The 19267-nt window shown below is 50.9% G+C and overlaps 1 protein-coding gene across 1 annotated transcript in view; it reads left to right on the forward strand.

The window, feature by feature from the left end:
* COTL1 (coactosin like F-actin binding protein 1) overlaps positions 1 to 19267 on the forward strand; it is a 52508-nt gene that overhangs the window by 12086 nt on the left and 21155 nt on the right. Inside the window, exon 3 of the mRNA XM_032156298.2 lies at positions 15449 to 15606. Coding sequence (XP_032012189.1) covers positions 15449 to 15606 — 158 coding nt within the window. The remainder of the gene's footprint in view (positions 1 to 15448; positions 15607 to 19267) is intronic.

Genomic DNA, 19267 nt, shown 5'->3' on the forward strand with positions numbered 1-19267 from the left:
CCTTCCTCTCCCACTTAAACAAGTGCCTGTGACTTTTCTCATTCAGCTCAGTGGCCTCAGCAGTGGCAGGTCCCCTGAGGCTGGTTTTTGAAGGCAGGCATGGCACTTCAGCGTTTAATGTTTTATTTCCTGAGTGCATTTTGAAATTAACCCGCCATAGATCTTGTTTTTAGTTCTGTACTTAGTTTATGGTCATCACGCTTTTCTTCATGCACTTATTCTTACTTTGTCTCCTGTGTACTTAGGTAAGCTTCCTCGTCAGTAATAAATAAATAAGTTGATAATAGCAGTGGTTAACAGTGGACCTTTATTAGGCCAGGCATTAGCCAAGGCCATTGTGTTAATTTCCTATGGCCGCTGTAACAAATGACCACAAACTTGGGGAATTAAAACAACACAAATGCATCATCTTATAGTTCTGGAAGTCAAAAGTCTGCCATGAGCCTCACAGGACTAAAATCCAGGTGTGGACAGGGCTGGTTTCTCCTGGAGGCTCCAGGGGAGAATCCATTTCCTTGCCTTCTTGTGTGCTTGGAGAGACTGCCTGCATTCTTTGGCTTGTGGCCGCTTCCTCTGTCTTCAAAGCCGGTAGTGGCAGGTCGAGTCCTCATGATGCCATCTCTCTGGTTCTGGCCCTCCTCCCCACCTTTCCCCATTTAAGGACTGCAGTGATCACATGGGTCTCACCCATAGAACCCAGGAGAATCTCCCATCTCAGGATCCTTACTTTAATCACACCCTCAAAGCCCGTTTGCCACGTGAGGGACATATTCACAGTTTTGGGGTTTAGGACATAGATGTCTTAGGGGCCATTGTTTTGCCTGCCACAGTCACTTGTGATTTCATTTAAAACGTGCAGTGACTCTGCATCGCGGGCCCTGTTGTTATCCCATTTCGCAGCCGAGGCAGTACGCAGGCCGGGCTGCAGTTCTTACCTGGCGCGTGTGCTTCTCGCCCCCACTCCTGACACCCCCTGCACGCCAGCTTGCAATGTAAAATCTTTGTGAAACAAGAAGGGAAGACCCCGGGAGGCTCTTTTGTGGAACACCCAGGGGCAGATCTAAGGCCCAGGCCCAGGCCATGGGGGAGCCGTGGGACTGTTGAGAGGCCACTGTTGTTTAGAGGCCGTTGCTGCCATTGTTGTTGACACAGAAAACCTGTGCGTGTGTCTGGGGGAGCAATGCTCCTTAATTCCTGAACCCAAATGTTCCCTCCTGCCCAGGAGAGACTTTCCCAGGAAATCCCGATTTCCCTACTTTTGCCTCAAGGCCTCGCCTTTGGCGGTCTGATCTGACCCGGAAGCACTTTTCTCCCCGTTTCTGGCTAGAATTCTACTCTGCTTATAAAATGGAGTGTATTGTTCATGGCTTGCAAATAAAAGCTGCTGCTGCCTCAGGCGGGCCAGGGGTCAGCTGGAGCTGGGGGAGGAGTGAAAAGAACCTGGCTTGAGATGCAAAGAGCCAGGCTCCTGGCGGCCCCTGTGTGACCCCTGCAGCCACAGCCCCCTCCAGGCCGCTGCCTAACAGAGGGACAGAGAGAGAGCTGTGTCCACCCTGCAGCTCTCTGGATTTGGCCAAACCTGGCTGCTGTGTGGCCCATTCTTGGGAACACCACACTCTCTTCCTGGGTGACTTTGATCACTCATCCCCCCAACAAATATAAACTGAGCACTCACGGTCTGTTGGGCACTCGTGCTGGGAGAGCTCAGGGGGTGCATCACCGTGCACAACCTTGTGAATGGACCGAAAACCAATGAAATGTACACTTTAACAGGTGCAGTTCATGCTGCGTAAATAATATCTTAGGTTTAAAAAGCGTAAAGACAAAAGGAAGGTGAGGCTCCTGGGTGGGCAGGAGGGCCGGAACCTAGTGGGGCCATGGGGTGGGGGCCGTGGGAGGGGAGAGTGGGTGGGGAGTGAGGGTGGAGAGCAGGGGGTGAGGGCTGTAGAGGGTGAGTGTGGGGTGGGGAGCAGGGGGTGGGGGCTGTGGGATGAGGGCTATGGCTGGTGAGTGTGGATGGGGAGCACAGGGGTTGGGGAGTGGGGGGTAGTGTAGGTGGGGGCCATGGGGTGAGGGCTGTGGAGGGGGGAGCATGGGTGGGGAGTGGGAGGGGAGCATGGGTGGGAAGGCGGTTGGGGAGCATGGGGTCGGGCTGTGGTGGGGCAGCGGGAGGGAGAGAGGAGTTGCGGGGGTAGTAGGGAGTGGGGAGCATGGGGTGGGGGCCATCGGGGAGGAAGGTAGGTGGGGAGTGTGGGGTAGAAAGCGGGGCTGGGTAGCTGGCAGGGCCCAGGGCGCAGTGGCCCCGGGAGCCTGGGAGCCACGTGAAGCCTCCGGGTTTTCCTGGAGCAGCATGCGTTTTATTCTGATCACTTTTGTTTCATGTCCTCCTAGAACTTTGCCTTGGCCCTTTTTGTGGCTCATTCGCAGCTGGGCGGTCTTATTCTGCCACTTCTTCTGGGTCCCCAGGGATGATGTGCCAACCCCACAGGCCCTGAGCGGCCTCTTTCCCTGAGCGCAGCCCTGCCTCTCCCCACTGAACTCTCGGCTCCCCTACCGCCTCCATTCGCTTCATAGTCTGTTGCCATTGTCACCGTTGGTCCCAAGGCCGCCTTGTCCTTATCATCCTCACCTAGCGCTTCTCAACACTTTCTGTGTGGCAGGCCCAATTCCCAGGGCGTCACCCCCTCAGCTGGCTCTGATGAGGATCAACGTGCCGTGTCACCGATGAGGAGACCTCTGGGGGAGGCTTGCTGGTCTCCTGGGCTCTTAGTGGGTCCCCTTGTGTTTAGGGCAGAGCTGTGATGCCGTGTCGTACCCGCGGCCGGGTTTCCAGTGTGTTCACCCAGAGCCTGGCGCAGGGCCCTGGCTGAGTCACGCTTCGTTGCCTCAGTCCTTTGGGAAGAGGGGAGGTTCTGCCTCGGATGTTGCATGGGGTAATGAATAAGTGAATCTGTAGAAGAGGAAAGTGAGTCAGCCGTCCCCGTGGGGGCTGGTGTATGCAGGCTTGCGGGCTGGAGTGTTGTTAAAGTCCACAGGGAAGGAAAACCGGCTGCGAGTCTGCCCCCACCCACCAGGAGCTCACAGGCAGAGATGGAGAGGCCTCCGGGGAACTGGGGGGCAGAGAGGGGAAGTCGCTGGGCCATTGTCACATGGGAGGAAAGGGGCAGAGCCTGAAAGGACCTGAACCCTGGTCTCCAGGCTCTCGTGCCGCTGAGGTTTCAAGCCAGCTACACCCCTCTGGGCTACCGTCCTTGGTGCATGTGAAAGGTGGAGAAGCAGCTTCCTCATTACGCAGGCATCGCTGACTGTGGCATCGCTGACTCCAGCAACGTACCCAGGCTGGAGTGCAGTGGCATGATCTCAGCTTGCTGCAACCTCTGCCTCCTGGACTCAAGCGATTCTCCTACGTCAGCCTCCCGAGTAGCTGGGATTACAGGTGTGCACCACTATGGGTGGCTAATTTTTGTATTTTTAGTAGAGGCAGGGTTTTGCCGGGTTGGCCAGGCTGGTCTCGAACTCCTGAGCTCAAGTGATCTGCTCACCTTGGCCCCCCAAAGTGCTGGGATTACAGGCATGAGCCACCGCGTCTGGCCACATGCACTGTTATTAAACCACAAATTTGTCAAAACAAATCACTTGTTATGTCTGTCCATATCTGTTCATTCCTGCCTGTCTATTCATTCCTGCTCTCTGGGGGTGGAAGTCACACTTTAAAAATCCTGAGAAGGAATTGAATCTTTTTTTTTTTTTTTTAATTAAAAGAAAAAAAGTTTTTTGAGACAGAGTCTTACTGTGCCCCAGGTTGGAGTGCAGTGATGCTATCATAGCTCACTGCAGCCTCAACCTCCTAGGCTCAAGCGATCCTCCTGCCTTGGCCTCCCAAAGTGTTGGGATTACAGGTGTGAGCCACTGTGCCCATCTTCTTGGTTTTACTCTTATAAAATGGCACCCCCCTCCCGCCAACCTGTTGAACTGAAGCGCAGCTGCAAATTTGGAACTGAAAAGCCTCTGAGAAGTCAAAGATGCCATGCAGGTGCCCTTCATTTATTCAGGAAGTATGTATTGAGTACGTGTGGGGCATTGTCTGGGTGCTTTGGATGTGCTAGGGAACAAGGTTCCTTCCCTCCTGGAGTAGGGCTGAGGAAGCTGAAGGAGCCCTGCAGCTCATTCTGAGCCTTTAAGCTCTTATTTTGCACACAGTTATAATCAATTGCATCATATGCCCTTCTGGCTTGTGGTGAGTCAGAAACAGAGAGAAGGGCTGGTGGAGGAAGGCGTTTTGAACTTGCCAGCAGAGGCTGTTGCTTTGTCTGGAGTTCTATCACACTCTCTCTCTCAAATTGTTAACAAGAACCCTCTTTGTCCTTACCCTGTTCTCTGGAGGAACTCTGAGTCATCCTTCAAGACCCGGATCAGGATGGGTGCGGTGGCTCATGCCTGTAGTCCCAGCACTTTGGGAGGCCAGGATGGGGGGGATCACGAGATCAAGAGTTCGAGACCAGCCTGGCCAACATGGTGAAACCCCGTCTATACTAAAAATACAAAAATTAGCTGGGTGTGGTGGAGCATGCCAGTAGTCCCAGCTACGCGGGAGGCTGAGGCAGGAGAACTGCTTGAACCCGGGAGGCGGAGGTTGCACTGAGCCGAGATTGTGCCCCTGCACTCCAGCCTGGGCGACAGAGCAAGACTCTGTCTCAGGGGGAAGAAAGAAAGAGACCCTAATCAAACATCACCTCCTCTGCAAAGCCTGTCCTGGTCACAGCTGCCCAGGCAGAGCGGATTTCCTTCTTTCCTTGATGCTCCTGAAACTGCCAGTCACAACTCTTTGCCATAGCAGTAATGTCATGGTGTTCACACACTACATTTTTGTTTGCCATGGTAGACTGTATATTTTTTGAGGGTAGGGACTGCATGTTTTTCAGCAAAATCCCTATATCACAGATTGTCAGTGAGTGTCAAATATCAACCCACAGCGATGGAAGAGGCAGCACAACAGTGAAAAGCAGACACAAGAGTATAAAGCAGTGTGTGCCAGGGCTGTTCAGTGATTGGGAGCCAGACACCGAACCCCTCAGTGGCCCAGCGTCTCCTTGTAGATGCTACAGATACTGTAATAAGGTCCTCAGAGCCTCCAGGGACTGCTTACAGCCTCTCTTCTCTAAGTCAGAGGGTGGAGTCAGGTCTAACACACTAACTCCCATTTAAGGAAGTAGAGAATTATCATGAAAGAAAGTGCTAGTGCTTTGTCATAGGGGGAAAACCTTTAGCTCTCGGTTTAATTTGGGTATCCAGATCAGCTTATACCCTGGAGATTCTGCGGAAGTAATCATCTTTTTTTTCCTCTGGCCATCCTGTACTTCATTTTCTTCTGTTCTCTGTCAAGCTAGGAAAGCTGGGTCATTCACACCTAGTGAAAATGCAATGAATCGGGGATCATTTGAGGAGTCTCCTGTGTTGGATATCAAACTGCATTTACGGTGTGAGCTCCAATGCAGAAACGATGTGCCTACACGCAGATACCCACACAATGCGGATCACATAAAGAAACAGAGCCTTGGCCGGGCGCAGTGGCTCACGCCTGTAATCCCAGCTCTTTGGGAGGCTGAGGCGGGCAGTTCACCTGAGGTCAGGGATTCGAGATTGGCCTGGCCAACATGGTGAAAGCCCTACTGTACTAAAACTACAAAAATTAGCTGAGCATAGTGGCAGGTCCCTGTAATCCCTGCTACTCTGGAGGCTGAGGCAGGAGAATCGCTTGAACCCAGGAGGCAGAGGTTGCAGTAAGCTGAGATTGTGCCACGGCACTGCAGGCTGGACAACAGAGTGAGACTTCGTCTCAAAAAAAAAAAAAAAGCCTTTATTCATGCCTTGTAAGGAATAAACCAAAAGGAGTTTACTTCTAGAGTAATGGGTTTTAGTTTTTATACTTTTTAATATTTTTGCAAAGTTTTTTGAGCAGGACAGGAGGGTGTTTTTGGTTTGGTTTTGTTTTTGTCAACTGGGGGGAGTTATGAAAGTCACTCTGAAAAAAGCAAGTCATATAGTGATATGAGGCCTCTTAGTAATGAGAGCTCTCCCTTCAACTTCAGCAACGAACCTGGCCCCTTCCAGCCCCAGCCTCGGGTCCCCTCCCTCTTACAGACGTGGGCGCCCACTGAGCCCTCCTTCCTCTTTGGTGGCCAGAAGACATTTCTCCTTCCCCAGCCTTGCCCTCTCTCCCCTTAGCAGCCTGCTAGAAGCCAGCCGCTGCCATGGCGACTGCCCAGCTGTCCCCTTGCTCCGGGGAAGCAGGATGTAAGAATTCTTTCCCATTTCCTTTCATCCTTGCTCCAGGGAGCTCCCTCGGTGGAAGCCGACAGCTCAGCTTTTTGGTGCGTGGGTTGTTTTTTCCCTTCCTGAGCCGTGTTTGCATAACCTCTCCGGAGTCTCTGTAAAGTTAGGGCAGCTTTAGAGTGAGCTGCAATCTTGCCGCTCTCTGGGGCAACTTCCTCCTGTTCTCCCCTTCCCCCTTTCTTTGACCTTGCTCTAAAGTTCAGTGTTGGGTGGAAATTCTGAAATGATTCTCTCTTTTTTATTTCCATCGGCCCACAGATAACATATAAGGTGCCTATGTCATGCCTGGCATGGTGATCAGTGCTGGGGCCGTAACAAGACCCAGACAGATGTGAAAGTAGCTGAAAAGATCAAAAAGACTTACGCTAAAAAGTTTCCAGGGTGGCGGGGGGATCCTTAATTTCTTCATTTTGCTTTTCTGTGTTTCTCAGTATTCTACACCTAGTATGTGTTTTTGTAATGAAAAAAGGTTGTTCAAAACATTTGCAAAAGTGTTAAGAAAGTTACGCAGTGCTCGGCCCATAGCAGATCCTCGTTCCTCGAGGGTTTGGTCCTCCAGCCAGGACTGGCTTTGGCGATATGCAGAGGAGACTAGAATCTCTTTGGGGAGAAGGCCGGGCCCCCAGTCAATGTGGGTCCTGTGTCGGGGTCGCCCTGGTGAGAACACTGGGTGCCTGGTCAGAATCTCTTCCTCAGTGCTGACCTGAGCCTGATATTTCAAGTTTGGGTGGGAGGGGGAAGTGGGGGAGGGGCAGGCCTTCAGAGCTTAGTGGGGACCATATGCCGTTTGTAACTTTTGGGGAATTATTAGAGCGGCTCATCCTGGTGGCTTTGGTGATTACAGAGAATTCTTGCCTTGACCCCCTTCCTAGCGCCTTTGTGGTCACCCTCTGTTTTTGTTGTCACTGGGTTTTTTTCCCACATCCCCATCCCTTTGACTGCTCAGCAGCTCCGGCTTGACCACCCCCCCCCCCGCCTGGGCCCCCCCCCCCGCTTGCTCCCCCCACCCCCCGCGCCGCCTCTTGGTCCCTGCCGCCCCGTCTGGTCCCCTGCTTGGTCTCCCTGTGTGGTCCCTCCCACCCCCACGGTCTCTCCTTTACCCCCTCTGGCGTTTCCCTGCCCCATCCTTCTCTTCCAGAGAGGTCGGGAGTGGGGAAGAAGGGGAGGAGAAGGCACAGATGGCGAGGAGGTGGGAGAAGCGTAAAGGCACCTCCAGGACCCAGCAGAAAGGTCAGAGGAGAGCCAGGAGAGGGAAAAGCCAGAGAGAAGAGCATGTAACAGCCACCAGGGCGGGCTGCTGAGCTCACAGCTCTGCGCCAGGAGGTGTCCTGAGAACATTAGGATGCTATTTTGTTGACACAGAGGAACTTACTTAGCAAATGAAGGCAGAGAATCTTGAAGAGATGACCTGGGCATCGGCCTGAGGCTCCCTTTACCTACCTGCAGGGCCCTGCCTGGGGCTTCTAGGTCCCCATGGGTCCTTTCCAGGAGTCAAAGCTCCATCAATGGCCTCTGATGAGGCTTCATAGACCAGCGGAAGGAAGGGTCAGGCTCTTTTGAGAGTGGAGTTTTATTAACGTTAAACATGACAGCTGTGTCTTTTCACGAGCAAGACTCTCTCTGGGTGGGAAGGGGAGGGCGTCCATAGTCTCCAAATCGGGAACATCCAGCGTGCAATTGGCCTGGGCTCTGAGTGCATGACACCAACAAGAAGGAAACCACAGTCCTCAGGATGGGGCTCCTGACCTTGCTGTATCCTCAGTGACGGCGGCCCTGAGATGGGGCTCAGTGTGATGCTATGATGTGCATCTGAATCCTCGTGGCTTATGGGCAAGCAGAGGAGCTAGAGGCAGCACAGGCAGAAAGGCCTCCTGGTACCCAGGGCCGATGCTCAGTAGCTCTCTTGCTAATGATGGCTGTTCCCTCTCTTGGGGTGTGGGATTTTGGAGGGGGAGCAGTGGAGGGACTGTCCTGGTGGTCTTTGATGGGCGTGCTCAGGGACCACGGCCTCTGCAGGAAGCTACTTCGTGCAGTCTCTTGCTTAAAATAAAAGGCAGACAGGCAGCAAGGAGGGCGTGGGGACTGAACTCTGAGCACTTCAACTTTTCTGCTCTTGAGACCTTTGTCTCGTCCTCTCTCCCAACAGTGAGTTCTCACCATTTCCTCTTCTCCATGTCTTCCTCTAGTCAGTGGGCCTCAAGATTTGGCAGCCTCAGAATCACCCTTGGGCTCATTCGGGCACAGTTTCAGAGCTCCACTCCCAGTGTCTGGATCAGTAGGGCTGAGTGGCGCCTGAGCACCCACATTTCTGGTAAGTTCCTGGGTGCTATGGTGCTGCTGATCCGAAGAGCACGCTTTGAGGACTGCTGCTGTAGACTTCAGCAGCTCTGCAGCAGGCAGGGAGGATTGTGTGGCTCATTCTCACTTCACCTCTCCAAGCCTCGGTTTCTGCATCTGTGAAATGGGACTGTGATCTGTGCTGCCCTCACGGAGGAGAAGAATCTGCAATGTGCAGATTTTTAGAGTGGGGCCTGGCCCCTCATAAGTGCTTAGTAGACTTGAGGCTCAGTTACCTCCCAGACCTTCACTATCTTCCATCTCTCCTCAAGAAAGACTCACAGAAGGAGTGACTCCGTGACTGTATGCCTCGGAGTGCCCCACTCGGAAACCCAGAGCTGGATGCAGAAAGTTGTCCCCATTCTACAGCTGGAACAGCTGAGGCTCAGAGCACGAAGCACCCTCATCTGATGTTTCATAGCTAGAAGGAAGCCAGCTGGGGTACGGCCCTAGCTGGCTGATCTCTTGAATTTGTGCTCTTCTCAGTGCGCCAGGTTGCCTTAGCAAACAGTTGTGTGTAAGGGGTGCAAGGTGCCAGGAAATGGCGAGAAACGGATGTCAGACTCTGCCCACCTTGTTAAGGACAGAGCAGTGGACAGTTGTGAGTGCAGGGGCTGGTGCGCCAGTGTTCTGTGGTGGTAGCTGAGGTTTCCCAGGAAGAGAGTGTCAGGGGAAAGGAGAGGACGGGGTGGAACCCTCGGGAGTGTCTGTGTGGAGACAGAGGGGATGGAAGAGCCAGGGAGAAGGCAGAAGGCAGGATCAGCGCTCTGAGAGCCAAGATGGCACCATGCCCTGGGTGCTGTGGGAAGGGAGAGGTTCAAGGAGGGCAGAATTGACGATGGTGTGAAATGCCACCAGTGGGCATGGAGAAGATGCTGTTGGCTTTGGCAATTAGGAGGCTCCTGTGGACCCCTGAGGGCAGTTTCACTGGAGAGGTGTTGGGGGTCAAAAAACAGCAATGATTCCCATCAGCCAAGCCCTTCATATCTCATTTCTTTTTCATGTAATCCTCCCAACCACTTTATGAGGTAAGTATTTGACCCATTTTGTGGATGAGGATACTGAGGCTTAGAGACATTCAGGACTCTGGTCTGGGTCATAAGGCTAGTACATGTGGGGGTAAGTTTCTAAAGGATTCTGGAATTTGAACTTGCACCCTGGACGTTGCGGAGAAGGTTAAGGGTATGGACCGCTCCACTGTGCTGAGGGTTCCAGCAGAAGGAGCTCATGGCATCTGTCTCTGGTGCCTGTGTTTGGGGGAAGTCCTGGGTCCCCCGTCCCCCACTGGGGTTGCCCAGTCTCCCTGTCTCCTCTGCCTAGACCTGGACTCTCAACCTCAGTCTAAAGAGACGGACCATTGGCCCTGTTGGGAACCAAGTGGCACAGTGAGGGTGATGGAAAGCCCAGGTACCAACCTTCTTCTGGGCAGTTTTGCCATCTTAGTGCATATACACACACACATACACATATGTATAACACACATATACATAGACAAATACATGAATATATACACACACATATATGTACACCTGTACTCACAAATGTATGTATATACACACATATACAAACACACCTATACACATATATACAAGTATTATACACACGAATATATGTATATAAACACATACCCAAATATACACACACACACACATCACACTAATATATACATGATGGCGTTTCTCTGTGCCCTTTAGTAGATATGCCAGTGTTCCTGTGCACAGGAGTGACAATAGCCCGAGGTAGACGAGGGACCCTAGGGCTCCCCACTGCTGATGCAGGGCTGTGACTGCCACTGGGGTTTGTGGACCCGATTTGTTCAGAAGAGGGCAAGTAGCTGAACCAGGGATGAAGAACTAGTGCTTCCCCTTCCACTGCCCACTGTGAGGTCAAAAGGGGCCGAGAACCTCCTTCAGGGTGAGCGGGGTTGGGGAGAGGCCTCCAGTCTGCTGGGCAGCTGCAAAAACGGTGCGCAGACCAACAGGTTTTCCGTCTCCGACTCAGCTGACCCGTCACTGTTGTGCCAGATCTCTAGCAGCAAACATTTGTAAGCAAAATGTGACTCGGATTTTCAAAAACAGGCCTGTCAGCAATCTTGTTGACCAAACCATTGTTAGATAAGCACCCAGCAGTCACCTCGCAAACCGTGTCCCTCTTTACCCCACTCCCCCACGATCATTTAAATGACATCAGGCTGTGGTTCTGGAAGGTTCCCAGTGTCCTTGGGGTTGGGGGTGTGACTTACTTATTGTACATCTATCTTGTGCCAGGCCCTGGGCTGGTACTTGGGACACAGGGACAATGCTTGTGGTTCTTCAACAAGAACCTGTGACCCTCCAGGGGCAAAGGGTGTTGCCCGAGGTAGACCCGGGGAGGTCTGAAAGAGGGGAAGGGTGGATGTGGAGGGTTGGAGGTGCACAGAGCATGGCCGGCATGTGGAGGCACTTGGCAGCCAGCAGAGAGGGCAGTCGCTGGAAAAGCTGTGGCGCTCTATAGAGGAGCCAGCCAGAGCCGTGGGAGGGGGCGACACTGAGAAGAGAGAGGCAGGGAGAGCTGGCTCAGCCCTAAGGCTTGGCACTAGGCTGAACACATGGTCGGGGTCCCCAAAAACTGCGTTGGCCCAAAGCAGGGCTGGTAACTTTCCTCCATGGAGGCTTGGGCCAGGGATGGGCAGTTTGGATCCAAATCCCAGCTGACCAGTGTGGAAATGGGAACCCGAGAGCGGTTACCATGGAAACAGACTCACTGTGTTCTTTTGCTGCTGAAATGCAGTCGGAGGCGGATGTTCAGCCCCTCCTCCCCCTGAGGTCAAGGCTGCCATTTAATTAAGCACTTTGGTGTTGATGCTCTGACAACACTCCTCAAAACAGAGCCCTGGCTTCCCAGACACCACGGGAACTGCTGAGAAATGCTCTTGAGCTAAAGGGCTGCTCCCCCACACCTCAAGTCTGCACCAGCCGCCTGTGGCTGTGCACTTTGCACCTTACAAGTGAGGAACTGCCGTCTCTTGCACCAGTCTCGTTTCCTGTGCGCTGTGGCCACCTGGCAGCCCCGCCCTGTGTCAGGAGCTTTAGGTTGAAGGTTCCACCCTGACGGGCTAGGTGGGTTTTGTAGCTTTCACTTTCAATCATCATGGTCAACTGATAAGGGAGGCGTGAAATCACCCCATTTTGGAAGGATCCCAAATGTCTATCAACTGATGCACTGATAAGCAAAATGTGCTCTCTCCGTACAGTGGAGTGCTGTTCAGCCATAAAAGGAATGAAGTTGTGACCCGCACACGCGGCAGCAGGGATGAACCTTGGAGATGTGACACTGATTGAAACAAGCCAGACCCCAGAGGCCACATAGTGTCTGAGTCCATTTCAATGAAATGTCCAGCACAGGCCAATCCCTAGAGACAGGAAGTGGAAGAGTGGTTGCCAGGGCCTGGGGGAGTGGGGTGGAGAATGGGGGGTAACTCTTCTTGAGGACGGGAGTTCTCGTTGGAGTGATGAAATTAGATAGTAGCGATGATGGCACAACATTGTGAGTGTCCTTAAAGCCACTGAATTGTATGCTTTAAAGTGGTTAAAATGGTGAATTTTAGGTTATGTGACTTTTATCTCAATAAAGAAAAGAACGTGTTTTACAGGTGAAGCAGCCCAGGCTGATGTTTGGGAATTCAGGCACAGTCCTCAGGGCATGGGAGGTGGGGCTCTCACCCCTCGTGGTCTTCTGTGCTCTGGACTCCTCTGTCCTCACTTCTCACATCCAGTTGGTCACCAGGCCCTGTGGATTCACCTGCGCAGTGTCCCTGAGACCATCCTTCCTTCTATCCCTGCTGCCTTGTCACCTACTGACCCCCAGATGGCCATGGCCTGGTGGGGCAGTTCCCTGGAGAAAGGGGGCTGAGCACACACACCCAAGGTGTCCAGGCCCTTGGCTCTGGCCTCACTGTGTTGTGACACTGGCCACATCACGTGGCCTGTGAGCCTCCAGCCCTTATCAATGAAGGTGATTTAGATGTTGATGATGAAAGTGGCCATGATGTCTCTACCTCATCTACCTCCCAGCATTGTTACAAAGACCAAATGAGATGAAATAGAAGCATGTTTTGTAAACTGACAAGTGCTGTGCCAATGTGAGTGGTGATGATGATCAGTTTCCTTTAAGAAGTAAGTGTTGTGGAGTCCCTGACCCTGGACTGCAGTTAGGATCACGCATTCATGGTCTGCTGAGAGCTGCGTGTTCCTTAGCTCCCGGGGACAAATGGATGACCCATTAGACCACCCCGGCTTCTTGTTGAAGGCGAACTTGCTGGTTACCCCTCCGGTTTCGAGATAAGCACCAGGAAGTGAACTTAGCTCCAGGCCCGTGTCTCCTTTAGACAGGGGGTTTGTGTCCTTGGGTCTTGGTGCTAACTTACATGCTTTGTGTGGGATCTGCAGGGAGGTACTTAGATTCTAGGAAGAAACGCAGATTGATTTTTTTTTTAACTCAAAGTGTGATCCTTTGATCAGTAGCATCAGCATCACTGGGGAGCTTCTTAGAAGTGTAGACCCCAGACCTGTTTAATCAGAAGCTGCATTTAGGAACGTTTCCCCAGTGATTCAAATCCACACAATGTTTGAGAAGCAAACTTATCGCTCTACGATATCATTGGGTGCCTGGGAAACCCTCACACCAGCAACGAAATGCCCTGACAGAGCATCAGTTCATGCACGTGGCTAATACAAGGTGAATGACTCCAAACCAGTGGCATCCCTATGCGCCAGCAACCACCAGTTGGGAATTGTAATGAGATCCTCGTGATAATGGCAATTAAAATATGAACTATTTGTGAAGTAAGCTGAATAAGGATATGTGATCCCCTCAAGAGGCACAGAACTTTGTTGGAAAACACAAAACCAGTCCCAATTAAATGGGGACACCAACGGTTTAGAGCAGAGATTCTCAACTAGGGGTGTTCTGCCCCCTTTGGGGGACATCTGCAATGTATGGAGGCGTTTTTGTTTGTCATAAGTGGTGGGGCCAGGTGAGGGGTGCTGCTCAGCACCCTGCAATTTACAGGACAGTCCCTACCAGAGAGAATGATCTGGCCCCAGATGCCAGTTGAGCTGATGTTGAACAATTTTGGTTTATCCTAGTGGGGTACACATGCACCTGCATGTCACACGCACACACGTGCACACAGACATTTTTATTTTATTTTATTTTATTTATTTTATTTCATTTCATTTCATTTCATTTTTATTTTATTTGAGACAGGGTCTCAGTTGGCCCCCCAGGCTGGAGTACAGTGGCATGATCTCTACTCAACTGCAGTCTCAAACCTACTGGGCTCAAGTGATCTTCCCACCTTAGCCTCCCTGGTAGCTGGGACTACAGGTGCCCACCACTGTGCCCAGCTAATTTTTTGTTTTTTTTTTTAAGAGAGGTGGTTCCTCCATGTTGCCCAGGTTGACCTCAAGCTCTTGGGCTGAAGTGATCCTCCCACTTTTGCCTCCCAAAGTGCTGGGATTACAGGGGCGAGCCACCATACCCGGCCAATACACACATCACTTTAAAAATTCAAGATTATCAGGCCAGGTGCAGTGGCTGACACCTATAATCCCAGCACTTTGGGAGACCGAGGCGGGCAGATCACGAGTTCAGGAGATCAAGATCATCCTGGCTAACACGGTGAAACCCCGTCTCTACTAAAAATACAAAAAATTAGCTGTGCGTGGTGGTGGGCGCCTGTAGTCCCAGCTATTCGGGAGGCTGAGGCAGGATAATGGTGTGAACCCCAGAGGCGGAGCTTGCAGTGAGCCGAGATCGCGCCACTGCCCTTCAGCCTGGGCGACAGAGCGAGACTCTGTCTCAAAAAAAAACAAACAAAAAAATTCAAGAATATCAAATGATATTTTGATAATACAGAGCAGTGGAGGATGGGGGAACTTAGCATAGTGGATTGTGAGACAGATTTTAAAGTCATGATAATAAAAACTGTGGCATTGAAATAAAACTTAATGTGGATCAATGGAACAAAATAGCCCTTAAAGCCATTTTAATAAAAATGACTATATGAGATAGAACAAGCATAACACAGCCAATGGAAACGTGTTCAGAATTCACTGGTGACCTAATTGTCTAGTCATAAGTGAAATATCCTCGGAGTCATATCCCAGGCCAGATCAAGAGCCACTTTCTTTGTTTCCTCTTCATACCCACCCCACCCCCGTCTCTCTACAGTGTAGAGTCTCATTCCAAGTAGGACTGCAAAGATTGAGGCAAAAAGAGTTGATGAATTTCTGGTCTACAAAGAGGATGAATTTCTGGTCCCTAAATAAGATTCATAATTTAAGCCTTTTTAAATTTTTATTTTAAAATTTTTTTTGGTTGGGCCCTGGCACTGCTGGCGGCGCCCACATCTGTGCAATGGGCCCACCCAGAGTTTGAGCCTTGATTGTAGGAAGGCTGTAGACATTGCAGCCAGAAAGGCCTGGGTTTAAATCCTAGCATGACCTTGAATTCCCTCACAACCTTGAAAGTGCCATGTGACTTCTCTGAACCTCCATTTCCCATCTGTGAAATGGGCATGAAGCCTGCAGCACTGTTGCCAGGATTCAGGAGAGAGTGACAAGGGCAGCGGATGAGTGCTTCCCTCCTGCCCTCTGCACATGGCGCTCCCAGGGAACTGCACCGGGCTCCTGCCGTGCTGCTCCAGGGGCACTCGTGGCTCATGGCCTCTCCTCAGGGACATGACGTTGGGGTGTTTTAACAGAGCACCATGTTCTCTTTTCACCCTTGGCCACAGATGACGTCCGGTTGTATGCCTTTGTGCGCTTCACCACTGGGGATGCCATGAGCAAGAGGTCCAAGTTTGCCCTCATCACATGGATCGGTGAGAATGTCAGTGGGCTGCAGCGCGCCAAAACCGGGACGGACAAGACCCTGGTGAAGGAGGTCGTACAGGTACTGAGTTCCTCCAGAGTCTGGAGGTCGCAACTCACCAAGGGTCACCATCCTGCAAGGAGGGAGAGGGCTGGGTTGGACTCCTGGGTCTGTAGCTTAGCTGTGACTTGGGACAAGCCATGCTGTGTCTCTGCACCAGTAAAGCCACTGGTGAAATGTCACCAGAATTGTTTCAGGATGCTGGCTAGGAGGAGGTAACTGTGTTTGTGATCCCACCTATCCCATCACAGAAGCATGGCAGCTGGGCACCTGCCTCCGTGGGTGGGGCAAGTTGCTTGCTTCTAGAGACGGGGACTGGTGGGGGCACCAGAAGAGCGGCCACTACCCAGTGGCGTCCTGACTGACTGTCGGCGGTGGTCGCAAGGATCCCATGGGAGAATTCATTTGTGCCCTCTCTGAACAGTGCCTACTTTAAGTCTTTTCCATTCTGGCCATTAAAGAAAATAGACATTTTCAATGTCAGAAACTTCCAAGGTTGTTCACTTGGGGTACGGGTAACAGGGTCATGTTGAGAAAAGAAAATCTGAACTCCAAAAAGGTAATCCTGGGGTAGGGTAGATGAGGGAAGAGAGGTCTTTCCCTACTAAAGGGATCTCCATTTTGCGAAAGGATTTCTCACCACCCGTGAAGTAGGGAATCTGTCCCTGTTACCGCCCCTTTAAACTGTTGTTCAGGTGACCAGAAATAGTGTGTTACATGCACCTTCAGCAGCTTGTCTGTTACAGAGGGCGGGGGGCGGGCGTACCACTGCCCGTCCTCCACCGTGCACATTGTTTTAAAGATTCAAAGCAGTGTAATTGGTCCATGATAAAGCAAACGTTTAAAAATAATAGACTCGGCCGGGTGCGATGGCTCACGCCTGTAAATCACAGCACTTTGGAAGGCTGAGGCAGGAGGATTGCTTGGCCAAGGAGTCTGAGACCAACCTGGGCAACATAGTGAGACCCCATCTCTACAAAACATAAGAAAATAAAATGAGCCAGGCACCATTGGTGGCACATGCCTGTAGTCCCAGCTGCTTGGGAGGCTGAGGCGGGCGGTTCGCTGGAACCCAGGAAGTGAAGGCTGCAGTGAGCCCCGATCGCACCACTGCACCCAGCCTGGGCAACAGAGCGAGATCCTGTCTCAAAATAAATAAATAAAAATAAAAATAATAGTCTAATGATGGAAGTGGGTGATAGCTAAAGACACAGGGTTTCTTTTTGAGGTGATGAAAATGCTCTAAAATTGACTATCATGGTGGTTGCACATATCTGTGAACGTACCAAGAATCACTGAATTGTCAAAAACAAAAACAGGCTGGGCACAGTGATTCACACGTGTCATCTCAGCACTTTGGGAGGCTAAGGTGGGAGGACTGCTTGTGTCCAAGAGTTCAAGACCAGCCTGGGCAACATAGTATTAATAATACTCCATCTCTACAAAAGAATAAAAAATTAGCCACGTGTGGTGGTGCATACCGGTAGTCCCAGCTACTTCGGAGGCTGAGGTGGGAGGATCACTTGAGCCCAGGAGGTCGAGGCTGCAGTGAGCCAAGATCTTGCCTTGGTACTCAGCGTGAGTGAATGTAATGAGACTGAGACCCTGTTGCAAAAAGAAAAACAAACAAAAAAAATAGGCTATCTGCAATGTGCTGTCTTGAATTGGACCTTAGAACAGAAAAGCTGTTGAAATATAAATAAAGTCGGGAGTTTAATTAATTGTAATGTACCAATGTTGACTTTTTCACTGTGACAAATGTACCACGGTAATGTAAGATGTTAACAGTGGTGAAATATATATGTGTGTGTGTTAAGAGGAAGGTAATATGGAAACTCGGTACTACCTCTTGCAACTTTTCTGTAACTCCAAAGCTCTTCTAAAATAAATTATTATTATTATTATTATTATTTTTAAGAGAGACAGCATCTCACTATATTTCCCAGGCTGGCCTGGAATTCCTGGGCTCAAGCGTTCCTACACCTCAGCCTCCGAAAGTGCTTGGATTATAGGCCACCACGCCCAGCCCAAAGTAAGACTTTTATTTAAAAAATAACAATATGGCCAGGTGTCACAGCTCACGCCTGTAATCCCAGCACTTTGGGAGGCCAAGGCAGGCAGATCACGTAAGGTCAGGAGTTTGAGACCAGCCTGGCCAACATGGCAAAACTCTGTCTCTACTGAAAATATAGAAATTAGCCGAGTGTGGTGGTGGGCACCTGTAATCCCACCTACTCAGGAGGCTGAGGCAGGAGAATCTCTTGAAACCAGGAGGTGGAAGTTGCAGTGAGCCGAGATCTAGCCACTGCACTCCAGCCTGGGGGACAGAGCCAGTCTCCAAAATAAATAAATAAATAAAATAAAAAATAATGATAGGACATAATAGAGTCCTGTGGTTCCCCTGTCAGTTCCCCCTTCTGGACATCCCTCCTGGCCACTCTCTGGACGAGCTCGCCTCCTGCCTTTTGGCTTTGCTGTGGTCCCAGCCTATAGGTCACACTGTCATCTGCAGCTGCTTTTTTAAAGGTTAATGTAATTTCATAAATGATATGGCTGCACCACCTTTGTAATTCGTGGTTTTCTGGTAGCAGAGTGTTCTGGTTCACAAGTGTACCGTCATGTATGAAATGTTCCCCTGTTCTTGGCCTCTTAAGTTGCTTCTAATTTTTATTTTTATAAAGAATGTTCCAACCAACATTATAATACAAGCAGCTCCTTTCTCTCTTCTGTTGAGTTATTCTTTTAGAAAACAATCTCGGGAGGTGGGGTTCTGGAGTTAAGAGGCGAGATAATCATTTTTAAAAGGTATGGGCGTCAGATTGGCTTTGAGCAGTGCTAAGCGCTTTGCCTGGGACCGAGGAAGTGCTGACAAAGGCCGTTTGTTTCACATGCTAGTCAGCGTTCCTGGTTGACACTGCTGTCTGCACCCTGTCTGGCCCGGGAGCCCTTGTTTTGGAAAACCACTTTTTCAACCCTACAGGCTGTTTTTCTCCGGGCCAGTTCGGTTTTAATGGTTAACCAGCTTCCAGGGGTCTTCCGAGTAGCAGCAGGACGGAAAATGAAAAAGAAGGCCTGTTCTGTGGCCAAAGGTCTCCTGCTGAATTCCGCCCTCCGTGCTTGGCCCACTCCTGGACGTAGCCGGGAGGAAAGGGAGCAGAGGGAGGGAGCACTCGCCAGGATGTGTACACGGGGCACCACATTGCAGATCTTGCGATTCCCTTTTGTCTTCCCATTTTGAAAATTGTGGTAAAATACAGGCCAGGTGTGGTGGCTCATGCCTGTAATCCCAGCACCTTGGGAGACCAAGGCAGCCGGATCACCTGAGGGTCAGGAGTTCGAGACCAGCCTGGCCAACATGCCAACACAATGAAACCCTATCTCTACTAAAAATACCAAAAAAGTAGCCAGGCGTGGTGGCGCGTGGCCTATAGTCCCAGCTACTTGGGAGGCTGAGGCAGGAGAATTGCTTGAACCCAGGAGATCACGTCAGGAGATTGAGCCGAGATCGCAGCAAGACTGTCTAAAATAAATTAAATAAATAAATAATAAAAAATTGTAAAATACAATAACATAAAGTTTACCATTTTAGCCATTTTAAAGTACAATTCAGCGGCATTAAACAGAGTCACAATGTTGTGTAGCCTTCACCGCTGTCTAGTTCCAGAACTTTCTCATCACCCCC

Source organism: Hylobates moloch, unplaced genomic scaffold (genome assembly GCF_009828535.3).
Source record: "Hylobates moloch isolate HMO894 unplaced genomic scaffold, HMol_V3 SCAFFOLD_6, whole genome shotgun sequence".
Taxonomy (NCBI): domain Eukaryota; kingdom Metazoa; phylum Chordata; class Mammalia; order Primates; family Hylobatidae; genus Hylobates; species Hylobates moloch.